The sequence below is a fragment of the Plecotus auritus genome (genome assembly GCF_963455305.1).
Source record: "Plecotus auritus genome assembly, chromosome: 5".
NCBI lineage: Eukaryota > Metazoa > Chordata > Mammalia > Chiroptera > Vespertilionidae > Plecotus > Plecotus auritus.
Genome location: NC_137776.1, coordinates 47,992,935 through 48,018,061, shown reverse-complemented (window position 1 = coordinate 48,018,061; position 25,127 = coordinate 47,992,935). Strand labels below are relative to the sequence as shown.

General features: G+C 43.0%; 1 protein-coding gene across 1 annotated transcript in view; it reads left to right on the top strand.

Annotated features, from left to right (window-relative positions):
• The first annotated feature begins 17,263 nt into the window (after positions 1-17,263).
• PDK1 (pyruvate dehydrogenase kinase 1) overlaps positions 17,264-25,127 on the top strand; it is a 34,428-nt gene continuing 26,564 nt past the window's right edge. Inside the window, exons 1-3 of the mRNA XM_080668449.1 lie at positions 17,264-17,976; positions 19,844-19,985; positions 24,114-24,185. Of these exons, the coding sequence (XP_080524575.1) occupies positions 17,790-17,976; positions 19,844-19,985; positions 24,114-24,185 (401 nt within the window). The 5' untranslated portion in view covers positions 17,264-17,789. The remainder of the gene's footprint in view (positions 17,977-19,843; positions 19,986-24,113; positions 24,186-25,127) is intronic.

Below are 25,127 nucleotides of genomic sequence, written 5' to 3'. Positions count from 1 at the left end.
CCTTCCTCTCTCTAAAATAAAATAAAAAATTTTAAAAGGAGCCTGGAAACAATGCTGATTTACACAATTAAGAAATCATTAAAAAAATAAAGCATGCACTAGTGCCCAGACAATACAGCATGCCCTACCTATCCTGAATACATTTCCAATCTAAAATGTGTTATCTGTCCAGTATATTAGGTAATAGTTTCCCATTAGACTTAGTATTATATATTAAATTTTAGCCTTCTTAATTCTTTGAAGATCAAACAGGTGTTACCACCCAAAGAAATGTGTGATTTGTACTTCTTAATGAAGGGCCAGAGGCTGTGAACCTTTTTTTAGCCACAGTCCCATGGATATATCAGATTAAGTCTCTGTAATAATGTGTAATCACCATAACCATTAAGGATGTTCATAGCTGTGGTCTGGCTAGGGCTCTGGCGTGAATGACCTGGGCTGGAGGTTATGGCAGTGCTGTATGTGGCTCCTGCGACTCCACCTCTTTCTTCCTATTGGATGGGAGCATACAGGAACGCCTAGCCGTGGCAATGATATTGTTAGTACAGGGCTAACCAACACTGACACCTTGTTGGTTGCAGAGCACCTGCTATTATCTCATGTATGAGTCATGCACAGTCATGGCTTACTCGTATGTTGTGTCCTTGTGGTTGAGAATATTCTAGAATGTAGTAGGGTAGAGTAGATGGGGAATGCTTTCAATTGTCCAGACTTGGGAAGTAAGCATAAGATTGAAAATTCTATCCTAAATGAAAAGATCTTAATGAGAAACTGATCTCTAGTACACAACCCACAAAAAGACAACGTGGGAAGATAGACTAGGGTTGTTAGGTTGTTTTGTTTTAAGGGAGGAAAAGAAGGAAATGCTGTAGGTGGCTGGGTGCCACATATGTACGTCCTCAGGGCTGAGAAAACTGAATGTGGAAGAGTTATTTGATCAGCTTGTAGCATAAAGTAAATGATGAAAGGCAGTTTCTTGAATCAAAGGAGAGAGGGTCCAACTGAGGGGAAGGCGAGGTTCAGTGGGATGAAGAAAGTGAACTTGAGAATGATTTCAAAGGAGTGGCTATTGCAAAGAAGCTAGTAGGCATCTGTTCTTCTGGGAGTTACTGATTATGGTTAAAGGGCAAGTGAGTATTTCTTGTTCCTCAAAAAAAAAAAAAAAACAACAGGTTTTGCTGACTCAGAAAGGCATCCTATCCAGCTGTTAGGATATGTGGGAGTGGTGTGTACTAATGGCTGGAGCCAGTCTGCAGAGGTGTTGCCAACAGACCCATCTAGAAGGAAAGTTATAAAGGGAATTCAAGATTACATCCTCTGATGAAGGGTAAGTGAATTGTAAACACAAATCTGAGTAAGAAAACTGGTCCAGCACAGTGTGAGGGTGGGCAGGTGCCCACAAAGGGCAAGCTAACCAGGTAATGGTTGATTACACGGGAGTGAAGGAGTCAAATGCAATTTTTGCAGCAGTCAGCCAAGTTTATATGCCTTAATCTTCTCTTAGCCCTTGCCCTGGAGCCATTCCTCAGTCAAGCTGCCTGTGCCTGTGCCACTGAAATGGGCAGAGACAGACCTGTTGGAGGTCGGATAAAACTTCTCACACGCTGTTCTGGAACATTCACCGAAGATCTGAAATTCCAGGGACGGAGTGCTGCTCTCACTTTCTCATGGCCCAGCAGATAAATATTTAATTCCTCAATAACCAGTAGGTTTGAGTTTTCTGTGAAGATCCTGTCATTGTGAGATGGAGATAGACATGGTTCAATCATTTTCCCTCCAATGTCCAAGGACGTTATTAGGCTCAGGGGCTACCCATACAAATAAGACACTGGCTCTGACCTTTTGGAGGAAGCTTATATTTAAAACAACAGATGATACTGACAAACAGGTGGATGCAATTTCTGTAAGTAGAATTCAAAATCCTGCACCATGATGTCCACTGTTGACATATAAGGTCAGTACCTGATCTTACGTGGGTGGAACTTGTCTTTGGAACCAACATCCAAGAAAAATTGGAGTAATCATTCTCAACCTGGGCTGCACACTTGAATACCTAAAGAACATTTCTTAAAATCCCAGTGCCCAGACTACATGTCTAACTGACTATCAGAACCTCTGAGGCTGGGACCCAAGTATCAGTGCTGTTTAAGGCTCCCCAAGTGACTCTTAAAGTATAGCCAAGTTTGAGAACTGCTTCAGCGGTATCAGATGGCCTGAATATTTATCGAAAGGGCTCTGCCCACGGTGTGGGAGCCCCCCATTTCTACTTGCGGTGCCTCTACGCTAGTAAGGAGCTGAGAAGGTAGAGGCATATTTGCCATAAGGCTCAAGTCATGCTGCCTGGATATGAATTAGCTTCCCCTCTTAGAATATAATCCCGGTAAGTGAGTGACACATTGTACCCCACTTTCCTCTGTAAAATAGGATTGATAATAGTACCCATCTCATAGGTCCTTGTAAGGAGTAAATGAAGATCTGGAAGTGTCCATTAAATGTTAGCTATTGCTTTAAAATAACGTTTTTATTCATTTTAGAGAGGAAGGGAGAGGGAGTGAGAAAAAGAAACATCAATGATGAGAGAGAATCATGGACCGGCTGCCTCCTGCATGCCTCATCCCAGGCATGTGCCTTGAGTGGGAATTGAACCATAACCTTCTGGTTCATAGGTTGATGCTCAACCACTAAGCCACACCGTCAGGCTAAATGTTAGCTATTTTTATAGTCTAGTTTTACTTCCTCATTTCCCAGATGGGGAAAGCACAGTTTAAGTTGTCACTGGTATCTTCTGTCTCCTCACTCTTCAAAGTCTATCATGACTTACCAGAGGGATGAGAGCTACAATCTGCAAGACTTAACTACCCTTAACTAACTAACTAAAAAAAAAAAAAAGGAATAAAAAAGATCCTAACTCTTAAATTTAAACTTCTTATCAATATAGGTAATTTTGTACAAGACTGACCTTTTTTCTGTGTTTAAACTCTATCTCAGTTCTTACTACAGGGACCATCTGCAGGTTTGGGTTGGGGTCAGAGCACACACAAAGTCAGTGTATAGGCATTTTGAGGTTGCTATGTACTGATTCTTGATTAAAAAGGAAAAGAGCCCTAGTAGGTTTGGCTCAGTGGATAAAGCATTGGCCTGAGGACTGAAGGGTCCAGGGTTCGATTCCGGTCAAGGGCACATGCCTGGGTTGCAGGCTCAATCCCCAGTATAGCTCATGCAGTAGGCAGCCGATCAATGATTCTCTCTCATCATTGATGTTTCTCTCTCTCCCTCTCCCTTCCTCTCTGAGATCAATAAAAATATATTTTTTTAAAAGGAAAAGAAATGTAAGTGAATAAGGCAGATTCTTTTTTTGAACCCTTTCTCAGTTCTTCACACACAATAAAGTCTTCAGTTTCCTTCAGTGGAGGGCAGCCTGCAGTTTTGTCACTTACTACCTTTACTGCTATGCAGAAGCGGGAATGCTGCTCACAGAGCCCATCTTGTGCTTGAGTTACATCATGTGCATGAGACCAAAGTGGTCATTGGAAGAACAGAGTATAAAACCTCCCATTTCTCTTTAACAAAACTCCCTTTTTTGTTAAAGGCAAAAAAACCGCTGGCTAGGAAGTCAGAATCAACAGAGTGGTTGAGAGCAGTCCTCCTCACACTTTAACATGCCTATGAGTCACCTGGGATCTTGCTAAGATGCAGGTTTTGATTCAGGAAGTCTGGGATACAGCCTGAGAGTCTACATTTCCAACAAGCTCCAGGTGCTATGATGTGGCTGGTCCATGGATTACATTTTAGGTAGCAAGGATCTTTGGAGTCACTGCTCTGCCACTTTCAACTTGTGTGACCTTAGGCAAGTTTACTAACCCTTAATTGTTTAACTTCCTCATCTGTAAAGTGGTATAGGGATAACTAGGATTATAATCTAGGTTTCCAGCCAAAAGATAATCATCTTCTCCTTTCTCTAGAACTTCCAATCCCCTAACATCCTCAAACGTAATAAAGAATAATCAGGGCACATTTTAGTTTTTGTTATATCTGAGCATATAGCTTTCACTGTCTTGACAGCATAATCTTAGGCTACTGTTGTGGGCTATGCTTTCAAGATACCTGCCCTGCTAGAAACAAACATCCCATTACAGTGAACACTATCACAATGGAATGGGGAGCAATATGCCAGTTCTAGTAAGTGACTCACATGTTGGTTTGGTCACCGTCATGTCTCTAAATCAGCAACAAAACAAAAAGATTGAAATAAGGTTCAGACTTAAAGAGTGAAGTGTTTGCAATCTGACATTTTTCAGGTATCAACTATTCAGTTTTTCTTTGCCAGTTCCCACCACAAACAATCCAGATACTCCTCCCAGCCCTAGCTGGTTTGGCTCAGTGGATAGAGCGCCGGCCTGTGGACTGAAGGGTTCTAGGTTCAATTCCGGTCAAGGGCATGTGCACATCAGTTGCAGGCTCCTCCCCAGCCCAATGTCTTGCACCCACCTGACTCCATACATAGTTCTCTGAACTGTACTTTACATCTCTGTGACTATTTTGTAACTGCCAATTTATATTTCTTAATCCCTTTATCTTTTTCATCCAACCCCCCTCCTATCTGGCAATCATCAGTTTGTTCTCTGTATCTGAGTTTGTTCATTTTTTTTTTTTTACATTCCATATGTAAGTGAAATCATATGGTATTTGTCTTTTTCTATCTGACTTATTTCACTTAGCATAATACTCTCTAGGTTCATCCATGTTGTCATGAATGGTAAGATTTCCTTCTTTTTTAAGGTCAAGTAATATTCCATTGTATGTATGTACCACAACTTTATCCATTCGTCTTTTGATTAGAGCATTTAATCCATTTACATTTAAAATAATTATTGATATATTTTCATTGTTTTTGTAGTTCTTCTCTGTTCCTTTCTTTTTTTCCTGCTCTCTTCTCTTGTATGTTGATTTTCTATACTGTTATGTTTGTATTCCTTTCTCTTTATTTCTTGTATGTCTCTTATAGATTTTGGTATGTGGTTACCATGTGCTTCATATATACCAAGCTATGTTTATTGCAGTCTATTTTAAGTTGATGGTTGCTTAAGTTTGAACACATTCTAAAATCACTGTTATTTTTAACTTTACATTCTCCACATTTATGTGGGTTTTTTGTCATTTTTTACTTCTTTTGTGTACAGTGCGAGTGTCTTCTGATTATCAGAGAAGAGTTAACTGGTGGTGGCCTCTTGATTCCTTTGGATTGCAGCTAACAAGTATTTTCCTTCACCTCAATTTCTAGTGACTGCCTCAGAGCTCCCTGGGTGGGTCATTATTCTAGAAGTTACACTTCAGTCTATTTTGTATACTTGTAATCCCCTGAATTAAATCCCTTCATGCCAATAATATCTAGAGCGGTTTCTATTTTGAGCATTGAAACCTGACCAATATAGCCACTTAGTAAAAGAAAATGTTAAAAGATCTAGGAAATTAAAAGAGAAAACAGGTAGAGAGGAGGTAGCTATCTTATTCCAGCTAATGCTGGATCCACAAGACTTTTACTTTTTTTTAAGATCAACTTGACCCTCCACGATACATGTCCAATAAATTCACATAAAGGTCAACCTTGTTTCTTCTTTTTTCTAAATCTCCAAGAGAGGGTGGAAACATGTAAGTACATTACCTGACTCAAAAAGGAAACAGTCAGGAAATAAAAATAGAGAGAAATGTGAAAAGTCATCATTAAGTTTGAGAAAATATCATATTTCATAGACTGAATGTGTTAATTAAATCCCAGTAATGACTTTGCAAAAATGAAAAATATCTGTTAGAAATTTGTAAATATACAACAATGTAAGAAAATATATTAACAGTCTGCAGAACATGGAAATAGACAATGAATGTGTGTTGTTTTTTTACCTGCCCAGCATCCCTTCTTTGGGTGAAAGGATCTGCTGCATACTTTGGGGAACCTTTCCTAACTCAATCTATGAGTGTGTGTGTGTGTGTGTGTGTGTACCACGTCTCCTCACATATTTCTAGGAATGTAAACATTGCTCAAACCTGGCCAATCAGAGTCAACCTGGTGCTTTTCTAGAACGATAAGGAAGAGAGGTCTCATTCCTAAGATTTTGCCCACCTAGGACTACTGAAGTCGGCAGCTACTCTGCTATCTCTGTCATTTGAGGAAAGAGTCAGCCTTGTGAAGCCAATGCTAAGGACAGCAGAACTGAAATATGGGGAGGAAGAGAGATGAGGAGGAGGAGGGCAAGAGGCACTCTGATGCTTTTTATCCACACTGTACATGAAGAATTTTTCAGGGACATGAGACAAAATAGTCTCTTTTTATTAAGGACGTTTGAAATGGGTTTTCTCTACTTGAGTCTGCAAGAGTCCTGCCTAATATAAAGTAAAATCTGTCAACCCCATATCATCTCTGGAAGGATTGTCAAAAGATACATATTTGGCTTCATGAATTTCCTTTTGTTAGATGGTTTACCTAAGGGTTTCCCCACCTTCCTCTCAGCTTCTGCTGCCTCCTGCTAAACAAATATTGCAAATTATGTAAGGATTTTCCTAATTTCCTGCCTAGATTTGGGCCCTGGTCTCATTTACTTTAACACACATGTTCTCTCCACTAGGCTACACAGCCTCAGCATTCTCCTTTGTAAAAATGATTTCACTGGTTAGTGCCTTTCCCACAGAAGGAGTTCAATAAGAGAAATAGCCCTAATCATTGGAGAGACTGAGCGACTTAGTGAAGATTACATAGTTAGAAAGTGGAGGAGCCTTGATTCCAGCTCAACTCTGCCCACATCAATTCCACACATTTCTTCAACACACTGATAAAGCCTCCTAATCAGATACATGTCTCTCCTCCCATCTAAGGCAACGCTTCCAGTCCTTCAAGACCTTCCTCGGGCATTTAACCTCTCCCTCTTCATTACATCCAGTTGGCTTCATGGATCCCTCACTTCCCACATTTAGACTACTCACACTTTTCCACTGTAAAATCCATAAATTCAGCTCTATAACCCCAATGACTATTTACAGTTGTCATCTTTACTTCCTCATCACTGCTCCTGAAATCACTTATTCCAAAGCCACCAACAACCGTTTGATTGTTAAGTCTAAAGCTTTCTTTTCTGGATTCATTTTACGTCACTGCTAAAGAATATGTAACAGTATTTTTGAAAGCCCTCCATCATTGGCTTCTATTATTGGTCATTCCTTAAATATTGTTGCTGTGGGGGCTTATCTCTGGCTTCTTACCCTCCACAGGTGATCTCAACTCCAATTACCATTTGCATTAGAGACAGTGAGCTGTCTCCCAATGTCCATTTTCTCTCTCTCTCTCTCTTTTAAAATTAACTCTTTATTGTTGAACGTTTTCTCTTTTTACCATGATAATACAAATGTTAGCTGGACAAATAAACCACTCAGTATAAAACCCCTCTTTCTACTTTGGTTTCACCTCGGCATAGCCATGTGGCATTAGTTCCATGGAAATGTTTGGAAACAAAGGGAAGTCAGATGTTACAGGCTGCAGTGCTGTGTTCCTTGTTATGCTATGCAAAACATCTAATAACACCATCATCTGTGATACCTTGGAAGGTGACTATAATCCAGCCAAGGAGAAAGGGTAGAAAAAGACTCAGGTACTGATGTATGTTGACAGCTTCTTTTAGCACAGTCCTATGAAAGCGATGAGCTCAGGCAGGAGGTATCCATTTGGAGGCAAAGATGGAAGGGAATAGAGCTCTGAAAAGGGGGATGTTTCCTACTTGCTACCTAAAATCTTAACCCAACAACCTAAAGTGGATCTTATAGAGTTAAACAAAGCCAGGGAGCCTCGCCTTGGCTGGTGTTCTCAGTGGTTATAGCACCAGGCCACCCACCAAAGGGTCTGTTTCAATTCCCAGTCAAGGGCATGTAGTAGGTTCAGGGCCCGTGTGGGAGGCAACCAAACCTTGTGTGTCTCTCACATCAATCTCTCTCTCCCCCCACCTCCACTCTCTCTTAAGAAACACACACAACACAATGGAAAATATATCATTGGGTGGGGATTAACAACAACAAAAAGCCATGGAGCCTTTATACTCCAGATAGGAACAGTGAAACTATATTCATCACATCTAATACACATCAATTCTAAGATGCAGCATTTTTTGTGAACTAGTAAGAAATAAAGATTTCCAATGACATAATGCTTTCTTATTCCTTAGAATTTTATTTTGTTAAGAGCTCACAGATATGTTTACACTGATTTTAATGATATGATTCCTTGTGCATATTGCTGGGGCCCAAGACAGGCCCTCCAAAATATCCCACAATGGCATATTGATTACTTTTGTTAAAGGAAAAACCACAAGCCCAAAATGGCATCACTGGTGCTAGAGCCCATGATACCAAACCTAGATTTAATACCTGACTTAACTGCAGTTTCAACCTTTACCAGAAATGTAATCTTAATCAGCCAGTCTGGAGTTTTCTGGTCAACACCAGTGAGATAATCTATCATGTGGGCTCTCTCTATTCCTCATAGAAAGAAGAGGCAATATGCATGATAAAAAACAAAACAAAACAAAAAAAACACCCTTGCCATTCCCTTCCTCCAATAGAAGATGTCCTGGTCTAAAAGTAGTCAGCTTAAAGAGATAATTCTGAGAAATGTGTCATCAAGCAATTTCATCGTTGTGCAAATGTCATAGGATGCACTTACACAAACCTAGATGGTATAGCCCAGGGGTCGGCAAACTGCGGCTCGCGAGCTGCGGTTTGCCGCTTTGTTGACTAATGAGTTTGCCGACCACTGGTATAGCCTATTGCTTTTAGGCTACAAAACCTGTATAGCATGTTACTGTACAAAACAGCGTGAGATTACATCAAGCCTAAGATAAAATGATGCCATCAAAAGATGCAGTACTAGTAAACATGAGGTGTATGAGGTTGCTGCAGGTATAACATGGCATACTGTTTTACAGCAAACTCTTTTTCATAAGTAGAAGAGTGGACTCTAATGATAAAAAGTTTAGTATAGCCCAGCCAGTGTAGCTCAGTTGTTGAGTGGTGACCTATGAACCAGGAGGTCGTGGTTTGATTCCCGGTCAGAGCATATGCCTGGGTTGTGGGCTCAATCCCCAGTGTGGGGCGTGCAGGAGACAGCCAATCAATGATTCTCCCTCATCATTGATGTTTCTATCTCCATCCCTCTTCCTTCCTCTGAAAGCAATAAAAAAATTTTTTTAAAAAAAGTTTAGTATAATAAATATATAAACCAGTAACAGTCATTTATTATCATCAAGTATTAGGTACTATCCATAATTGTATGTGTTATACTTTTATATGACTGGAAGTGCAGTAGGTTTGTTGATACCAGCAACACACATGTACGTGAGTAGTATATTGTTCTATGATGTTACTAGGTACTAGGCAATAGGAATTTTCAGCTCCAGTATAGTCTTACTAGAGGCCCAGTGCATGAAAATTCATGCACTGGAGAGGGGGTCCCTCAGCCCGGCCTGTCCCCTCTCACAGTCCGGGAGCCCTCAGGGGTGGGAGGCAGCCCGGCGATCAGGGTAAGGTGACACCCCCATCACACCTCTGCTGCTGCCACTGCCAGCAGTGCAAGCCTCGGCCAGCTCTGGTTACCTGAGCCTCTGGTGGCTCTGGGAAGCTGGGCAGCTGCCATCCGAGGCTTGCCTGTGCCTCGGGCTGGCCCTGGGTGGCTGGGGGGCTGAGGGCGGGTCTGGCTGCACCTTGTGCCTGCCACTCCCTCCCCCCACCGGGGCTGAAAGGACTGGGGACTCCGGAGGGGCTGAGAGGACTGGGTGCCGCCATCTTGTGGCTATGGGCGCCACCATATTTGTCATGGTGTGATGGTCAATTTGCATATTCCCTCTTTATTAGATAGGATGGGACCATTGATGTATATGCTGGCCATTGACTGAAACATCCTTCTGCAGTGCATGACTGCAATCCTTTCTTTTGCTAACTCCTTTGTCACACACTAGTCTTCCTATGGAAAACTTCATTTATGACACTTTGGAGCACCTTTCTTGTGCTAAGCAGGATGTTGCCTGATTCTGTAATCACTTTACAAAGCTAATTAGATCTTCACATTAACTCAGTTGAATTTTGTTCTTTAACATGCTGAATTATGAATGAATGAAGACCAACAAGTTTATGGATTTTTTTGTTTTGTTCTTTAGGAGAGGGATGGTTGGTTTTTTGAGGATCATGGTGGGAAGGGTCACATTAACACCTTTTTTCTTAGGGCCTCTGAAGGTGCTAATCTGAGGGGCCTTTGCTGACCTCCTCAGTAAAGTAGCTTCCATAACACACACACACACACACACACACACACACACACACGCACACACACACACGCACACACACACACACACACACACACACGCTATTGCTCTGCCTTATTATCTTTACTAGAGGCCCGGTGCATGAAATTCGTGCACGGGGGTGTGTGTCTCTCAGCCCAGCCTGCACCCTCTCCAATCTGGGACCCCTCGAGGGATGTCCGACTGCCCGTTTAGGCCCGATCCTACTGGAATCGGGCCTAAACGGGCAGTCGGACATCCCTCTCACAATCCAGGACTGCTGGCTCCCAATTGCTCGCCTGCCTGCCTTCCTGATTGCCCCTAACTGCCCTCCCCTGCAGGCCTGGTCACCCCCTAACCCAGGGGTGGGCAAACTTTTTGACTCGAGGGCCACAATGGGTTCTTAAACTGGACCGGAGGGCCGGAACAAAAGCATGGATGGAGTGTTTGTGTGAACTAATATAAATTCAAAGTAAAGGAGCGGAGGGGAGAGCAAGAGAACTGGATAGAACAGCCGGATCCGGCCCACGAGCCGTAGTTTGCCCAAGGCTGCCCTAACCACTCCCCTGCAGGCCTGGTTCCCCCCAACTGCCCTTCCCTGCAGGCCTGGTCACCCCCAACTTCTCTCCTCTGCTGGCCTGGTCACCCCTAACTGCCCTCCCCTGCAGGCTTGATAGCCCCCAACTGCCCTCCCTTGCAGGCCTGGTCCCTCCCAACTGCCCTCCCCTGCTGGCCATCTTGTGGTGGCCATCTTGTGTCCACATGGGGGCAGCCATCTTTGACCACATGGGGGCAGACATCTTGTGTGTTGGAGTGATGGTCAATCTGCATATTACTCTTTTATTAGATAGGATAGAGGCCTGGTGCATGGGTGGGGGCCAGCTGGTTTGCCCTGAAGGGTGTCCCGGATCAGGGTGGGGGTTCCCTTGGGGCATGGGGCGGCCTGGGCGAGGGGCCTGTGGTGGTTTGCAGGCCAGCCATGCCCCCTGGTGACCCAAGCAGAGGCCCTGGGATCTAAGACTTATTTATCTTCTATTATTGAAACTTTGTAGCCTTGAGTGGAGGCCTGGGCCAGCCAGCATGTGCGGAAAGCTTGGCTTCCTCCATTGCCAGGGAAACCCAAGCCTCCTGCTCGCTCCATGGCTGCAGCCATTTTGGTTGGATTAATTTGCATACTTGCTCCTGATTGGCTGGTGGGCATGGCTTTGTGGTGTAGCAGAGTGATGGTTAATTTGCATATTACTATTTTATTAGATAGGAAAGCTTAGCACTCTCTGACATAATCTATATATTTATTTATTACTTGTTTTTTCCCCTTAGATTTAAGCACCAGGAAAGCAGGGACCTGGAAATCTTGCTCACTGCCATATCTCCAATCGCTATGTCCAGCACATAGCATTTCTAAAGAGACACTTAACAAATGAGTGAACCCCAGAAGTGGCAGCTAGGAACTTAAGAACAAATGACATGGAAGAAATAAAGGGAAATTGATGATGAAATAAGCATGCGCACCTCCCCACTCAACCAACTTTTAAAAGGGGACTTGAACTCTGCTGATGGACTGTATAATTCAGAATCAGCAGGAGACTTCTGGATCCTCAGAGACCTAGGCTCAAATCACTAATTCCAGTTTGTCTAAGTCTGAGTTCTACCTGACCCAGTCTATATACTGAGGGGTTTGCACCTTCAGCACTGACCTAGCCTCTTCTGCAACTGCTGCCCCCACTGGCTACCCCTCTCCAAAAGAATGCAAAATTCCTTCTTTTCACCAACTTGCACAAAGGCATAAAAGATCCAGTTTCAACAGTCTTTTCCTTCTTTTTGGTAAACTTTACTGAAGGTTACAGGGAGTGTCTCATTGTGAAACAGCCCTGGCAATCTTCCGCCACCGCCCCTTCCCCTTTGCTCTGAAAAGTGAGTTCCTCCCGGGCTTCCTGAGAGCTGTTCCCTGAGCTTTCCCAGGGGATTGGGTCTCTCATCCCCAGCAGCATATCAAAGTGCAGTACTTACTCCACATAAATACGGTTTCCCCTAAAACAAATCCTGGTGAATAGGATGGCCTCAAATGGCAGGGCTCCTTAAAGATGAAGGCCAATGTTGGCAGGGGAAAATGTTGCTTCAGTGGAATAGAGTGCATTGTTTTTGTTTGTGTGTGGATTATGTATCCCCACGTTTTCACAGGCTTGTCGTGGCTCATTCCCTCTAGGCAATCCACAGTTCCTGAGGCTAGATTGACAGGCATCTTCCCTGTCATCCAACTTTATTGGACATGCATCTGTCTCCTCTTTGTTGGGTCTCCTCCCCCAGTTATCTGTGGAAATGAGCTGGTGGTTCCCTGGGGAGTGTGAAATTGCAGCTTTCTGGTCAAGCTGCCCAAATGGCAATGCCTATAATGTCTGGCCTCCCGTTTCCTATTATTAATAACTAGCTAATTACAATGGTATCAAAGGAACTCTTTACAGAGGTGTGGGCAGAGGTAAGCAGCAGGGATGGTGAAGCACCCACCCCAATAAATAACAGAAGGAAACTGGTACCACATCTAAGACTCACTGGTCAGAGGGAGGGAGCTGTGGCCACACTTAAGAGGGACACAAATCATGGCCTGGCAAGAAGGGAGTGGTGGAATAGAAATCATGACTTTCTTCTCCTCTTGTCCTCTAGTTACAGAACAGAAAGTTTGTTCACCTGGCGCTAGCAGAGCCAAACACTAAACACAGAATTGCAGTGGAGAAATATTAGCTATTTTATTATAAATGGCTCCATCCAGGAGAATAGGAAGCTAATGCTCAAAAGCCCGGCTTCTCCCATGGTATGCAGGTTAAAGATTATATAGGGCAAAATCACAAGACACCATGGGTTACCCAGCCGTGGGCAAACTACAGCCCTGGGGCCGGATCCGGCCCGTTCAGCTGTTCTATCCGGCCCACGGAGCCAAAAGAGCGGAGGGTTCTCTTGCTCTCCCCTCCGCTCCTTTACTTTGAATTTATATTAGTTCACACAAACACTCCATCCATGCTTTTGTTCCGGCCCTCCGGTCCAGTTTAAGAACCCATTGTGGCCCTCGACTCAAAAAGTTTGCCCACCCCTGGGTTAGGGGATTCAGGGTTGTGATGGGAGCTGACTGGTTGGAGGTGAGGTAAGGGTAATGAATTATTTCTTTAGGTCTTGAAGACAGCTTGGAGGTCTTTTCCAGCTGCCCTCTGTTTTCATGGGAAAATAGGCAGGGGGTCATTCCAATTAAGGCTCAGAAACTGAAACACAACTTACGTCAAGACTAGGTCTCTGAAGGGGTGGGGGGTGGTGGAGAAAGGAAAAAGAGAGAGAGAGAGAGAGAGAGAGAGAGAGAGAGAGAGAGAGAGAGAGATGATTTCTAGAGCTATGATTTAAAACTAAATTTAATCAAAGTTATAAGGACCCTGGTTTCACTCTGAGCCCTATGCAGCCAGAAGGTAATGGAGTCAGGGTGACACAGCCAGCTTGTTTTCCATTGTTTTTTCCACTCTTCAGTCAAATCAGCCCAACAAGGATGATAAATTCTCACTGAATTAGGAGGACCTGTCCCAGGGATCCTATATAATAAAAGCCTAATATACAAATTGTCCCCTCCACTGGGAGTTGGACCAGGGGGCGGGGCCGGCTGGCCAACTGTGGGAAGGGAGGCCCCAGAGGCCCTGGCCGGCAGCCGCTAGGGACCCTACCGGTGTATGAATTTCTTTTTTTTTTTTTAAATATATTTTATTGATATTTCACAGAGAGGAAGGGAGAGGGATAGAGAGCTAGAAACATTGATGAGAGAGAAACATCGATCAGCTGCCTCCTGCACAGCTCCCACTGGGGATGTGCCCGCAACCAAGGTACATGCCCTTGACCGGAATTGAACCCGGGACCTTTCAGTCCACAGGCCGACGCTCTATCCACTGAGCCAAACCGGTTTCGGCCGTGTATGAATTTCTTGCACTGGGCCTCTAGTGTTACACATAAAGATTTTTATTGTCTTAACATATACTTTATAGCTACATAATTAAATATAGATGTAACATAGCCCTTTAGTAAAGGTAATATAAAAGAGATACCCTCCAAAAAAGGAGATACCACCCTTGGATTACTTTCTCTATGTCTCTTATGGTGTTATGTCCATAGTGCTCCCTGTAAGATACTTTTACAGAAGTCTTAACGGCCGCCATGTTAACAGATATCTGAAAAAAATCCAATGTTCTCTCCAGCTTCTGGGCCCTAAAGCTTTGATAAAAACAAAAATTGATGCCATATTATATATGTTCTCATATACCCATTCTCTGTCTGTTGGGTGGGAGTTTGTGAATATACTCTGGAGAAAAAGAAATACATATTATAAAACAGTTGGACTGGCTTCTAGGAGAATAACCTTGCTAAAATAAATTTCAAGGTTTCTGTTGGGCTTTTGTGCTTCCACACAAGTTAATGTTTAGCTGAACACCTGGACATGTTCAGGTGGAAAGCAAATAGGGTTGCTCAGAGTTGTAAACAGAGTTGAGGAAGTTGAATAATACTATGCATCATGGTTTGAGAAGCATGTGGAGCTCAGGGAGCTGTCTGGAAGGAAGAAAAGAAGAAAAGAGGAAGGCAACATGAAGGAAGGCTGGAATAGAGTCGTGGAAATGGCTGAGGGACGAATTTAAGGATGTCTAATATTCAATTTCACATTGTTTTCTCCCAAACCTTTGGTAAAGTTGGCTTCAGGCCAAAAGTGTGAGTGGTTCTGACAAGGAAATCCTAACAAGGAAATAATTTTAAAAACATACAGCATCCTGGCTGCTGTGACTTAGTTGGTTGAGCATCAACCCATGTACCAAGAGGTGGCTAGTGCGATTCCCATTCAGGGCACATGACCAGGTTATGGGCTCGATCCCCAGTAGGAGGCATAAAGGATGTAGCCAATCGATGTTTCTTTCTCTCCATCTCCCTTCCTCTCTCTAAAAATCAATAAAAACGTATTTTAAAAAACACACAGCAATAATAAAAAATAGATGCCCTTTATCGAGTAGCTCTGGAATGTCCTGGGCATTGTGCTAACACACACAGCTATACCATCCAGGTCACAGTCACCCAGTGAGACAGGTAGTATCCTCCCTTTTTATTTTGTTAACCCTCATCCAAGAATATTTTTTCCCATTGATTTTTAGAGAGAGTGGAAGGGGGAGGGAGATGGGAGAAGGAGAGAGAGAGAGAGAGAGAGAGGGAGAGAGAGATTGGTTGACTCCTGCAGGCATCCCATCTGGGGCCAGGGATAGAACCTGTGACCCTTTGGTGAGCAGGCTGATGCTCTAACCACTGAGACCACTGGCCAGGGCTATTCTGCCTTTTTAGGTAAGGAGACTAAGGCTCAAAGAGGCTAAGTAACACATTCAAGGTCACACAGCCATTACATGGCAGAGCCAGGACCTACAATCAGAACCCAAGTTCTTTTCATTGTACTATATTGATTCCCCATAATCCTCTCTGCACTGTCCTTATAAAACTGTTGTCTAGAGGCTAATGGTCATTGACAAGAACCCCTTCTTTCTCTAAAGCTGCCCATTTCACAGTCCATTGATTGTAACCATTGAACGTTTTTTTCACGTGAGTCAGATCTATCTAAGTTTCCACCCACAAGTTCTCCATCTGCTGTCTGAACCACTAAGAACAAAATCATTCTTTCACAGAGAAGGCTCTCTAATATTGGAAGATACGGTATAAAATTCTACCAGGTTGGTCCCTATCGTATATATTTGTAAGAGTAGGCATATCCGAAAGGGATCCCATCTGAATTGCATGCGGCTTTATTCCCAACTATGTAGATAGAACATTACTTAGTAATTACTTAGCACGTTAGTAGGCATTCAACAAATATTCATAGAATGGATGAAAGCCAGCCAGAGTGGGGAGGTACAGAATATGGTTAGTGAGGCAGCAAACATATAAATGAGATAATTCCTCCTCCCTCATTACTTTCTTTACATATCATAGTCTTATGTTCATACTGTTTCCTCTAAGGTATTTTTATCAAAGTCTTAACAACTACCATGTTAACAGAAATCTGAAAAAGAAAAAATGGTTAGAGGCACCATGACCACCATAGAGAAATGAATTGCTATTCTATGCCATAAATACATACTACTGCTATTCTATGCCATAAATATAACAACTGCTTTGTCTTACTCCTTGAACCTTTGGAATGTTTGAACTGGACAAAATAACCTTTAAAGTGGGCCAAGTAGCTCTGTTCTCCAAACAACTGTTTGTAAAGCTAACAGGAAAACAGGCTTCCGACGACAAGGACTGATAATTAAAGCCATTCTTCATAATCAGTAAAGAGACATGCATATCTGAAAAATGATTTAGCTTTATTAGTACCAATAGAAATTCCTTTTACTCATGTATTTCCCCTTCTTCTTCTCATAAAACCCTCTGCCTTCACTCCATAATCAGACGCTGTTTAGGTTTCTGCTGGAATCATTGCTTCCAGAATATTTATTTTTTGTGTGACCTCAAACGCTTGTTGCCTCTCACTTTGGATTTTTATTTTCATATATATATATATATATATATATATATATATATATGTACATTTCACACCCATGGAAAAGTAATTTTGTTGCATTTAAGACATACCATAAAGCACTTGGAGGTGGATAAATGGGGAAGTGGCAGTGGAGAGAAGGGACAGAGGTGTTTTTCACTGTATCCTTTGCAGCTCTGTCTATGCGATTAAACCAACATTAGGAACTGTCCAGTCTTATAGTCACTATTTAGAAATCTGGAAAAGGTGGAGCAGCCCAACGGTGACCCTAAGATGACAGGTACAGAGATGGGCAGTTGAGTGCAGGGCCCCTTTAAATACACTGCTGACTGTGCCAGGAATGCCTGCAGATAATGCTTCAGGTTGCCTGCCAATGACGTTCTCTTGGGGCTGCTGTCACTGATATATTTAGGGCCACACTCCCCAGTGCTCACCATTCGTCTGTATGTGCCCCTGCTTGGCCAGGGGCGGCTCCTGACGCTCTCTGGGTCTCAGTTTCTCCTGTAAAAGTGGGACTGGCATCGCAGCGGAGTTTCTGGACCACACTCCCAGCAGGACCCCACGCAGGCCCGACCCCGAGCCTTCGGGCAGGGCAGAGGCAGCAGGAAGGTGGGATTTGTCCCCAAAAGGGCGTGGGAAGGTCGCAGGCTTTCCCGGAGGAGCTGGGACCGGCCCGTAACCAAGGAGGCGCCCAGCGGCCTCCCGCCGCCGGTCCAGCGCCCGCCGGTTCCGCCCCGCGCGCTCCCCGTCTCCCTCCCTTCCTTTCTCCCTCCCTTCCTCCCTCCCCTGGACCCGGCCCAGCCGCTCGGGGGCGGCGGCCGCGGCGTGACAGTTGCTGACAGAGCCCCGCCCCCGAGGCTCGCCACGTCCCGCACGTCCCGCCGCCCCAAGCCGAGCGGCCGCCTGGCGCGCGGGCTCGGCTCCTCTGCGGGCTCGGCATGCGGCTGGCGCGGCTGCTGCGCGGAGCCGCCTCGGCCGGCCCGGGCCCGCGCGCCCGCCGCAGCCTCGCCTCGGACTCGGCCTCCGCCTCCGGCCCGGTGCCCGAGCGCGGCGTCCCGGGCCAAGTGGACTTCTACGCGCGCTTCTCGCCGTCCCCGCTCTCCATGAAGCAGTTCCTGGACTTCGGTGAGTGCGGCCCGGCCTCCGGCCTTTGTGCGCGGCCCCGGCCGCCTCGGATCCCCCGGTCCTGCACCCCCGTCCCCCACCCCCCACCCCCAGCGCCTTAGGTGCTTGCTCCCTCCTTCGGGCCGATCCTGACGCTCGGGTGCTGGGCCCGCAGGTCGGATCCATAACTGGGGCGTGTGCCTTGTTATGGTTATTGTTGAAAAACTGGAGGGCCCCGGCGGAACGGCCGCCCGCCCGGCAGCGCACGTGTGCAGGTCCGCCCGGCGGCCAGGCCCCTGCCCGACCCGGGCTTCTGGGAGAGGACACCTCCGGGGGTCGTGGCAGATAATGCAAAGCGATGATAAATGCCCAGTTTTGTACGATGATTGCATAAAATTGGCCTGACGATAGGGGAAGCAGGTTATAACTGGCCCAGTGCCTCATGGAATGTTTTTCTTGTCACTGGCTTGAGTGTTTCCACCAATAGCATGTTCATTTCATCAGCAGCAGATAAGTCTTGAGCACGTGTAAAGTGCATGAGTGCAAGATGTACAGTTCACCCCCTAGAAGCGACTACCCACCTTCCTCTTTCTCTGATGGGTGTTGTGTGTGTGTGTGTGTGTGTGTGTGTGTGTGTGTGTGTGTGTTTTCTAGAAAGGATACAACAAATTACAGAGGAATTGCAAAGTTAGGCTCTTTGACTTCTCATATGGGGGTGTTGAGGGGAAAAGGGAAAATTCTGATACACTCTAATAAAGTCATAAAATTTAAGTAAAACAGTTATCTTCTGCATTGTGAGTGCTGTTAGGTCATGAATGGATCACTAGTGGGCTTGAAAGATACCAGCATGGCTGGCAACTTTATCTTAAAGTTGTGGTTTACAGGGGCAAATTTTGGGGGCTCACGTCCTCGGTTTTTGTTTTTATATTAAAATGACTCTAGTGTGATTAAGGGGTCAATTTGGCCTTGTTTACAAGTATACCTTTCAACTTTCACAAGAAAATGTCTTCCTTTAATACCATCGTTCCTGCTGTTGACAATCTAATTTTTGCTAAGGTTGTCTTTTGCTGAAATAGCAAGATTACTAGTAAATTAGTGACTTTCAAATGCATTGCTGAAATGATCTAACTTTTCAGTTTAATTTAAAATGGAACTGCTAGCCAGAGGACGTTCTACAATGGGCCTGCTTAGTATCCTGATGCAGGAGTGGAGGAATGAGCAGGCTGCTTTCCTGGAATTAGACAATTGAATAGGATCTGGGGGGGTTGGGAGTGGGGAGAGGGGAAGACACTGGAAGATGGTTGCTGAACAGGCATTGGTATTTTTTGCTCTTTGTTGCCTGAAAGCCCTTCTCTACACTTACTCTTTGGTTACAGTAATTAGATGGTTCCCATGCACATGACAGAATTTCTCTAATTCGTATAGTGGTTCCTGTGCATCTGACAACACTTTCTGTGTTTCTTTGGCAGGTATTCACTTCTCATAAACCAAGACTTAGGAAACATGTTGTAAGGGATGGCAGCAGCAGTTTATATAGGGTAGGCTTTGCAGGTCCTGCTAATTAGACTCCCCACCTTGCTCAGACTTGCTCAGGTTGCATTCGTTCTAAGACAGGAAGTTACAGTAAGGATGCAAATAATGGCAACAGGAAAGTTTCTTCATTGCTCTACATAGCAATTGGAATGTCAGGAATTGGAAGGTTTATTCAGGATGCTCTGGAGACTGGGTTATCTCCTCCCTCGCCTTGCTTTACTTACCCTGTCATTATGGTGATGCTACCGCTCTGATGTTTCTGGCCCAGTAACTGCCTCTGTGTTTCTCCCTGCCCCTTGGCTTCTGCTGCCTTATGGCTTCCACTCACTGCTCTTCCCACCGTGTCTGTTTTCAGGATCTGTGAATGCTTGTGAAAAGACCTCCTTTATGTTTCTGCGGCAAGAGTTGCCTGTTAGATTGGCAAATATAATGAAAGAAATAAGTCTTCTCCCAGATAATCTTCTCAGGACGCCATCAGTTCAATTGGTACAAAGCTGGTAAGATTGCGTGTTTGCAGTTTCAATGGCCATGGGGTTGTGGACTAAACTCAAATTAAAGCAAATAAATCCCTTTTTTTTTTTTTTTTTTACTCCTTAGTAGAATCTTAAGGTTGCTCTTTAGTAGAATCCTGGATGCTACCACTCCTTGGTTTTGAGAAAAACAATCAGAACTGCACAGAAATGCAGACACTAAGCTTAAGATTTGTTTTATTCAATCTGCAGGGATGTTATAATAATATATGCCATTTGTTGAAGTAAGGAATTTATATACAGCACCTTTATTTTTTTATTTTTTTAAATTTCTTTATTGATTAAGGTATTACATATGTGTCCTTATTCCCCCATTACCCCCCACCTCCCATTCATGCCCCCACTCCCCTGTTGTCTGTGACCATTGATTAGGCTTACATGCATGCATATAAGTCCTTTGGTTGATCTCTCCCCCTTACCCCCACCCTCTCCTACCTTCCCTGAGGTTTGACGTTCTGATTGATCTATTTTGTTCATCAGTTTATGTTGTTCATTATATTCCACAAATGAGTGAGATCATGTGATATTTATCTTTCTCTGCCTGGCTTTTTCACTTAGCATAATGCTCTCCATCTCCATCCATGTTGTTGCAAATGGTAAGAACTCCTTCTTTTTTACCGCAGCGTAGTATTCCATTGTGTAGATGTACCACAGTTTTTTAATCCACTCATCTGCTGATGGGCACTTAGGCTGTTTCCAAATCTTAGCTATGGTGAATTGTGCTGCTATGAACATGGGGGTGCATATATCCTTTCTGATTCGTGTTTCTAGTTTCTTGGGATATATTCCTAGAAGTGGGATCACTGGGTCAAATGGGAGTTCCATTTTTAGTTTTTTGAGGAAACTCCATACTGTTCTCCACAGTGGCTGCACCAGTCTGCATTCCCACCAGCAGTGCACGAGGGTTCCTTTTTCTCCGCATCCTCACCAGCACTTGTCCTTTGTTGATTTGTTGATAACAGCCATTCTGACAGGTGTGAGATGGTATCGCATTGTTGTTTTGATTTGCATCTCTGATGATTAGTGACTTTGAGCAGGTTTTCATATGTCTCTTGGCCTTCCTTCTGTCTTCTTTCGAAAAGTGTCTATTTAGATCAGTTGCTCATTTTTTGATTGGGTTGTTTATCTTCTTTTTGTTAAGGTGCATGAGTTCCCTGTAAATGTTGGAGATTAAACCCTTATCGTTGATATCATTGGCAAATATGTTCTCCCATGCAGTGGGCTTTCTTGTTGTTTTATTGATGCTCTCCTTTGCTGTGCAAAAGCTTTTTATTTTGATGTAGTCCCATTTGTTTATTTTCTCTTCAGTTTCCATTGCCCTAGGAGCAGTATCAGTGAAGAAGTTGCTTCGGCATATGTCAGAGATGTTTCTGGCTGTGGATTCCTCTAGTATTTTTATGGTTTCTCGTCGTATGTTTAAGTCCTTGATCCATTTTGAGTTTATTTTTGTGTATGGTGTAAGTTGATGGTCTAGTTTCATTTTTTTGCATGTATCTGTCCAATTTTCCCAACACCATTTATTGAAGAGACTGTCTTGATTCCATTGTATGTTCATGCCTCCTTTGTCAAATATTAATTGAGCCTAGTGATTTGGGTCGATTTCTGGGTTCTCTATTCTATTCCATTGATCTATATGTCTGTTCTTGTGCCAGTACTAGGCTGTTTTGAGAACAGTGGCTTTGTAATACAGCTTGAAATCTGTTACTGAGATCCCACCTACTTTGTTCTTCTTTCTCAGGATTGCTGTGGCGATTCGGGGTCTTGTTTTATTCCAGATGAATTTTGGAGAGTTCTTTCTAGGTCTGTGAAATATACCGTTGGTATTTGAATGGGGAGTGCATTGAATCTATAGATTGCTTTGGGTAGTATGGACATTTTAATGATGTTGATTCTCCCAATCCATGAACATTGTCTGTTCTTCCATCTGTTTATGTCTTCCTCTATCTCTTTTTTCAGTGTCCTGTAGTTTTCCTATACAGCACCTTTAATCCTTTCCACACCCTGCCCAGTAGTCATTATTATCTCCATTTTACAGATGATGAGACAGGTTCCAACAGATGAAGTTTTTTTGCCTAGTATTGGAACTGGGATTCAAACCTGGATTTTTTTGTTTCTACTATACTATGCTACAGTCAGAAAGATGAAATGTATTAAAAAGTGCATATATTTTTATAAACTGAATTTATTTTATTGAAGTATATCTTTATAAGTCACAAGTTAAAATCTTTTTCATTTAGCCCTAACCGGTTTGGCTCAGTGGATAGAGCGTCGGCCTGCAGATTGGAAGGTCCCAGGTTCGATTCCGGTCAAGGGCATGTACCTTGGTTGCGGGCACATCCCCAGTAGGAGGTGTGCAGGAGGCAGCTGATCGATGTTTCTCTCTCATCGATGTTTCTAACTCTCTATCCCTTCCTCTCTGTAAAAAATCAATAAAATATATCTTTAAAAAAATCTTTTTCATTAAAAAAACAATTAGAAGTTATTGGAATTGTATAGAAACTGATCTCTCTTCCAAAAAATGACAAAAGAGTTATGAAGGGTGTACAACATATGTGGCCACCTATATACATTCTTCTTTGTTAATGTTATTAACTTAATTGTTCTCTTAATCACTAAACATTTCAAACGAAAGAGTCTGTCAGAGTTCAGTTTAAATGGAAAAAATTTAGCTGTAAGACATTTCCCAATAATGATTCATGGAGATCCTTGCTTTCCTTTTATAGGCAGTATAGTTGGTGCAAGAAGCTGATCTAACATCAATTTTAAATAATAAATGAAAGAGAAGATACTTTTCTCTGGAAGCTTATTCTTTTTTTTAAATTCTTCATTAAAAAATAGCATATGTTGCATTTAAAAATCCTATCTGTGCCTAACATGTTGTAAGTATTCAGATCGCTCTTGAATAAAAGAGCACAGCTTTCTTGACAACGAAGAGAAAATTAATAGTTAAAGGAGACCTGTAGGTATCAGAGTCACTTAACTCTGAAATGTAGAGAGGCAAGTTGTTTGTCAACAACAGCTTTCCAAACCAACATACGGATTTGCAGATTTTAAAAACACTTTAATTCCCTTCTCCCCTGCCCCTCCCCATGTCTGCTGAGTTAGGGCAGTTAAACAGACCTTATACTCTTGAAGATCATTGAATGATAGCGGGGTGTTTTTAGCTCTGGCCCTGCACTGCCATTGTGCTTGGTGGTATAACCTTGAGAAAGTCATTTGGACTTTATTTGACTCCTTCTTAACAGGTAATTTACTACCTTGAGATGTTAGATAAATTAAAACCTACATTCCCATGACTTTTGTGTTTTTGTTCAGTTCTGTTTAAAAGAACTAGCTGGTATAGATTGTGGGCTTTTAACAAATATTTGTTGTAAAATTAAGGTTTAAAACACAGACCTTTAATTTAGACTCTTAGGCCAAGATAGTCTGGGCTCTACATTTTACTGAGACTACGACAAGGCATTTGCCCATGGTCACATAGTTATTGGTTATAGACACAGTTCTCATGACAATCATCATTTATGCTATAATTTATAGTGGTAAGTTTAGGAAGTTTAAAAGCTATTTTAGCTCAGCTGGTGTGGCTCAGTGGTTGAGTGTCAACCCATGAACCAAGAGTCACTAATTCCATTCCTGGTTTGATTCCATGTCGGGTTGCAGGCTCGATCCCCAGTGGGGGGCATGTAGGAGGCAGCTGATCGATGTTCCTCTCTTATTGCTGTTTCTATCTCTCTATCCCTCTCCATCTCTCTAAAAAAAAAAAAAAGAATAAAAAATTTAAAAAGCTATTTATTAAAGGTAACTATTTTAGAGTATAGAAGTTTAAAACAATAGAAGAGGTAGGAAATCTTACAATTTTTCAGTCAAATTTAACCTATGCTTTTAGGAGAAAATGTGCACATTCTGTTAGTTTGAGCCAGGAACTTGGCTCAAATGTGATTATGTATAAAAATCCCACTTCAACCACATTGGTAATTTAGAGCACTATACTAAATTAAAAAATAAGAAATGTTATAAATCCCTTTTGAGCATTTTCACAATATTGAACTCTCCAAGTGTGAAAGAACAAGTTTACCCTGTTGATTTGTATTTTAGGTATATCCAGAGTCTTCAGGAGCTTCTTGATTTTAAGGACAAAAGTGCTGAAGATGCTAAAGCTATTTATGAGTAAGTATACTATTTTGACCTAATTCTAAACATAATTTTTGTACCCTTTAAACATCATATAAAAGTATAAATTGATTAACTTTTAGTTTCCCACTATAGTGGAACATGTGGCAGTATATTTGTCTAAAGCAGCCCATACGGGCAAGGCAAGTAACATAAAGCAGGAAATTGTACTGGGAACAAGAAATGCTTCATGCTCCTCTGATCGCTAGTGTAAGAAAAAACACAGCTTAAGTGTGGTGGTCAACAGATATCTAGATGTGGCCTCAATGCCCCTGGATGGAAGGTGAGGACTTTTCACCTGGAGAGTGCATGCATCTAAAGGACAGCCACCCTCAGCTCCAGCTTCGATCATTGCCATACCGAAACACCACCCAGATCATTTAAGTTTTCTGTGTGTTTAAAGAAAAGTCACAAGTCTAGATTTTTTGTTAATCTTCCCCTGATGATATTTTTTTCATTGATTCTTAGAGAGAGTGGTGGAAGAGAGGGATGGAGGGGAGAGAGAGAGAGAGAGAGAGAGAGAGAGAGAGAGAGAGAGAGAGAGGAGGGACACTTTTTTGGTTGCCTCCCGCATACTCCGGACCAGGCTGGGGATCGAACCTGCAACCCAGGTATGTGTCTTTGTCTGGGAATCGAACCAGCAACACTTCGGGGCATAGGCCAATGCTCTAACTACGGAGCGACACCAGGCACACATCTAGATTTTTAATGTAAAATCTCCCAATTTTGAATGATAGGCAACTAATTAAAAATTTTTAAAAATACTGAAGGCCTACAAAAAATGTCTGTGGGTCTCTAGTTTATGACCTGTGGTCTGTAAGATAATGTAAATAATATGACCACTTCAATGACCAACATATCAGAACTGGTAAACCCAAGTAGTCCCCTCAGGCAGTTACCTGCTTATTCCAGTGAATGTTGGTCAAAAGTTGGAGACCA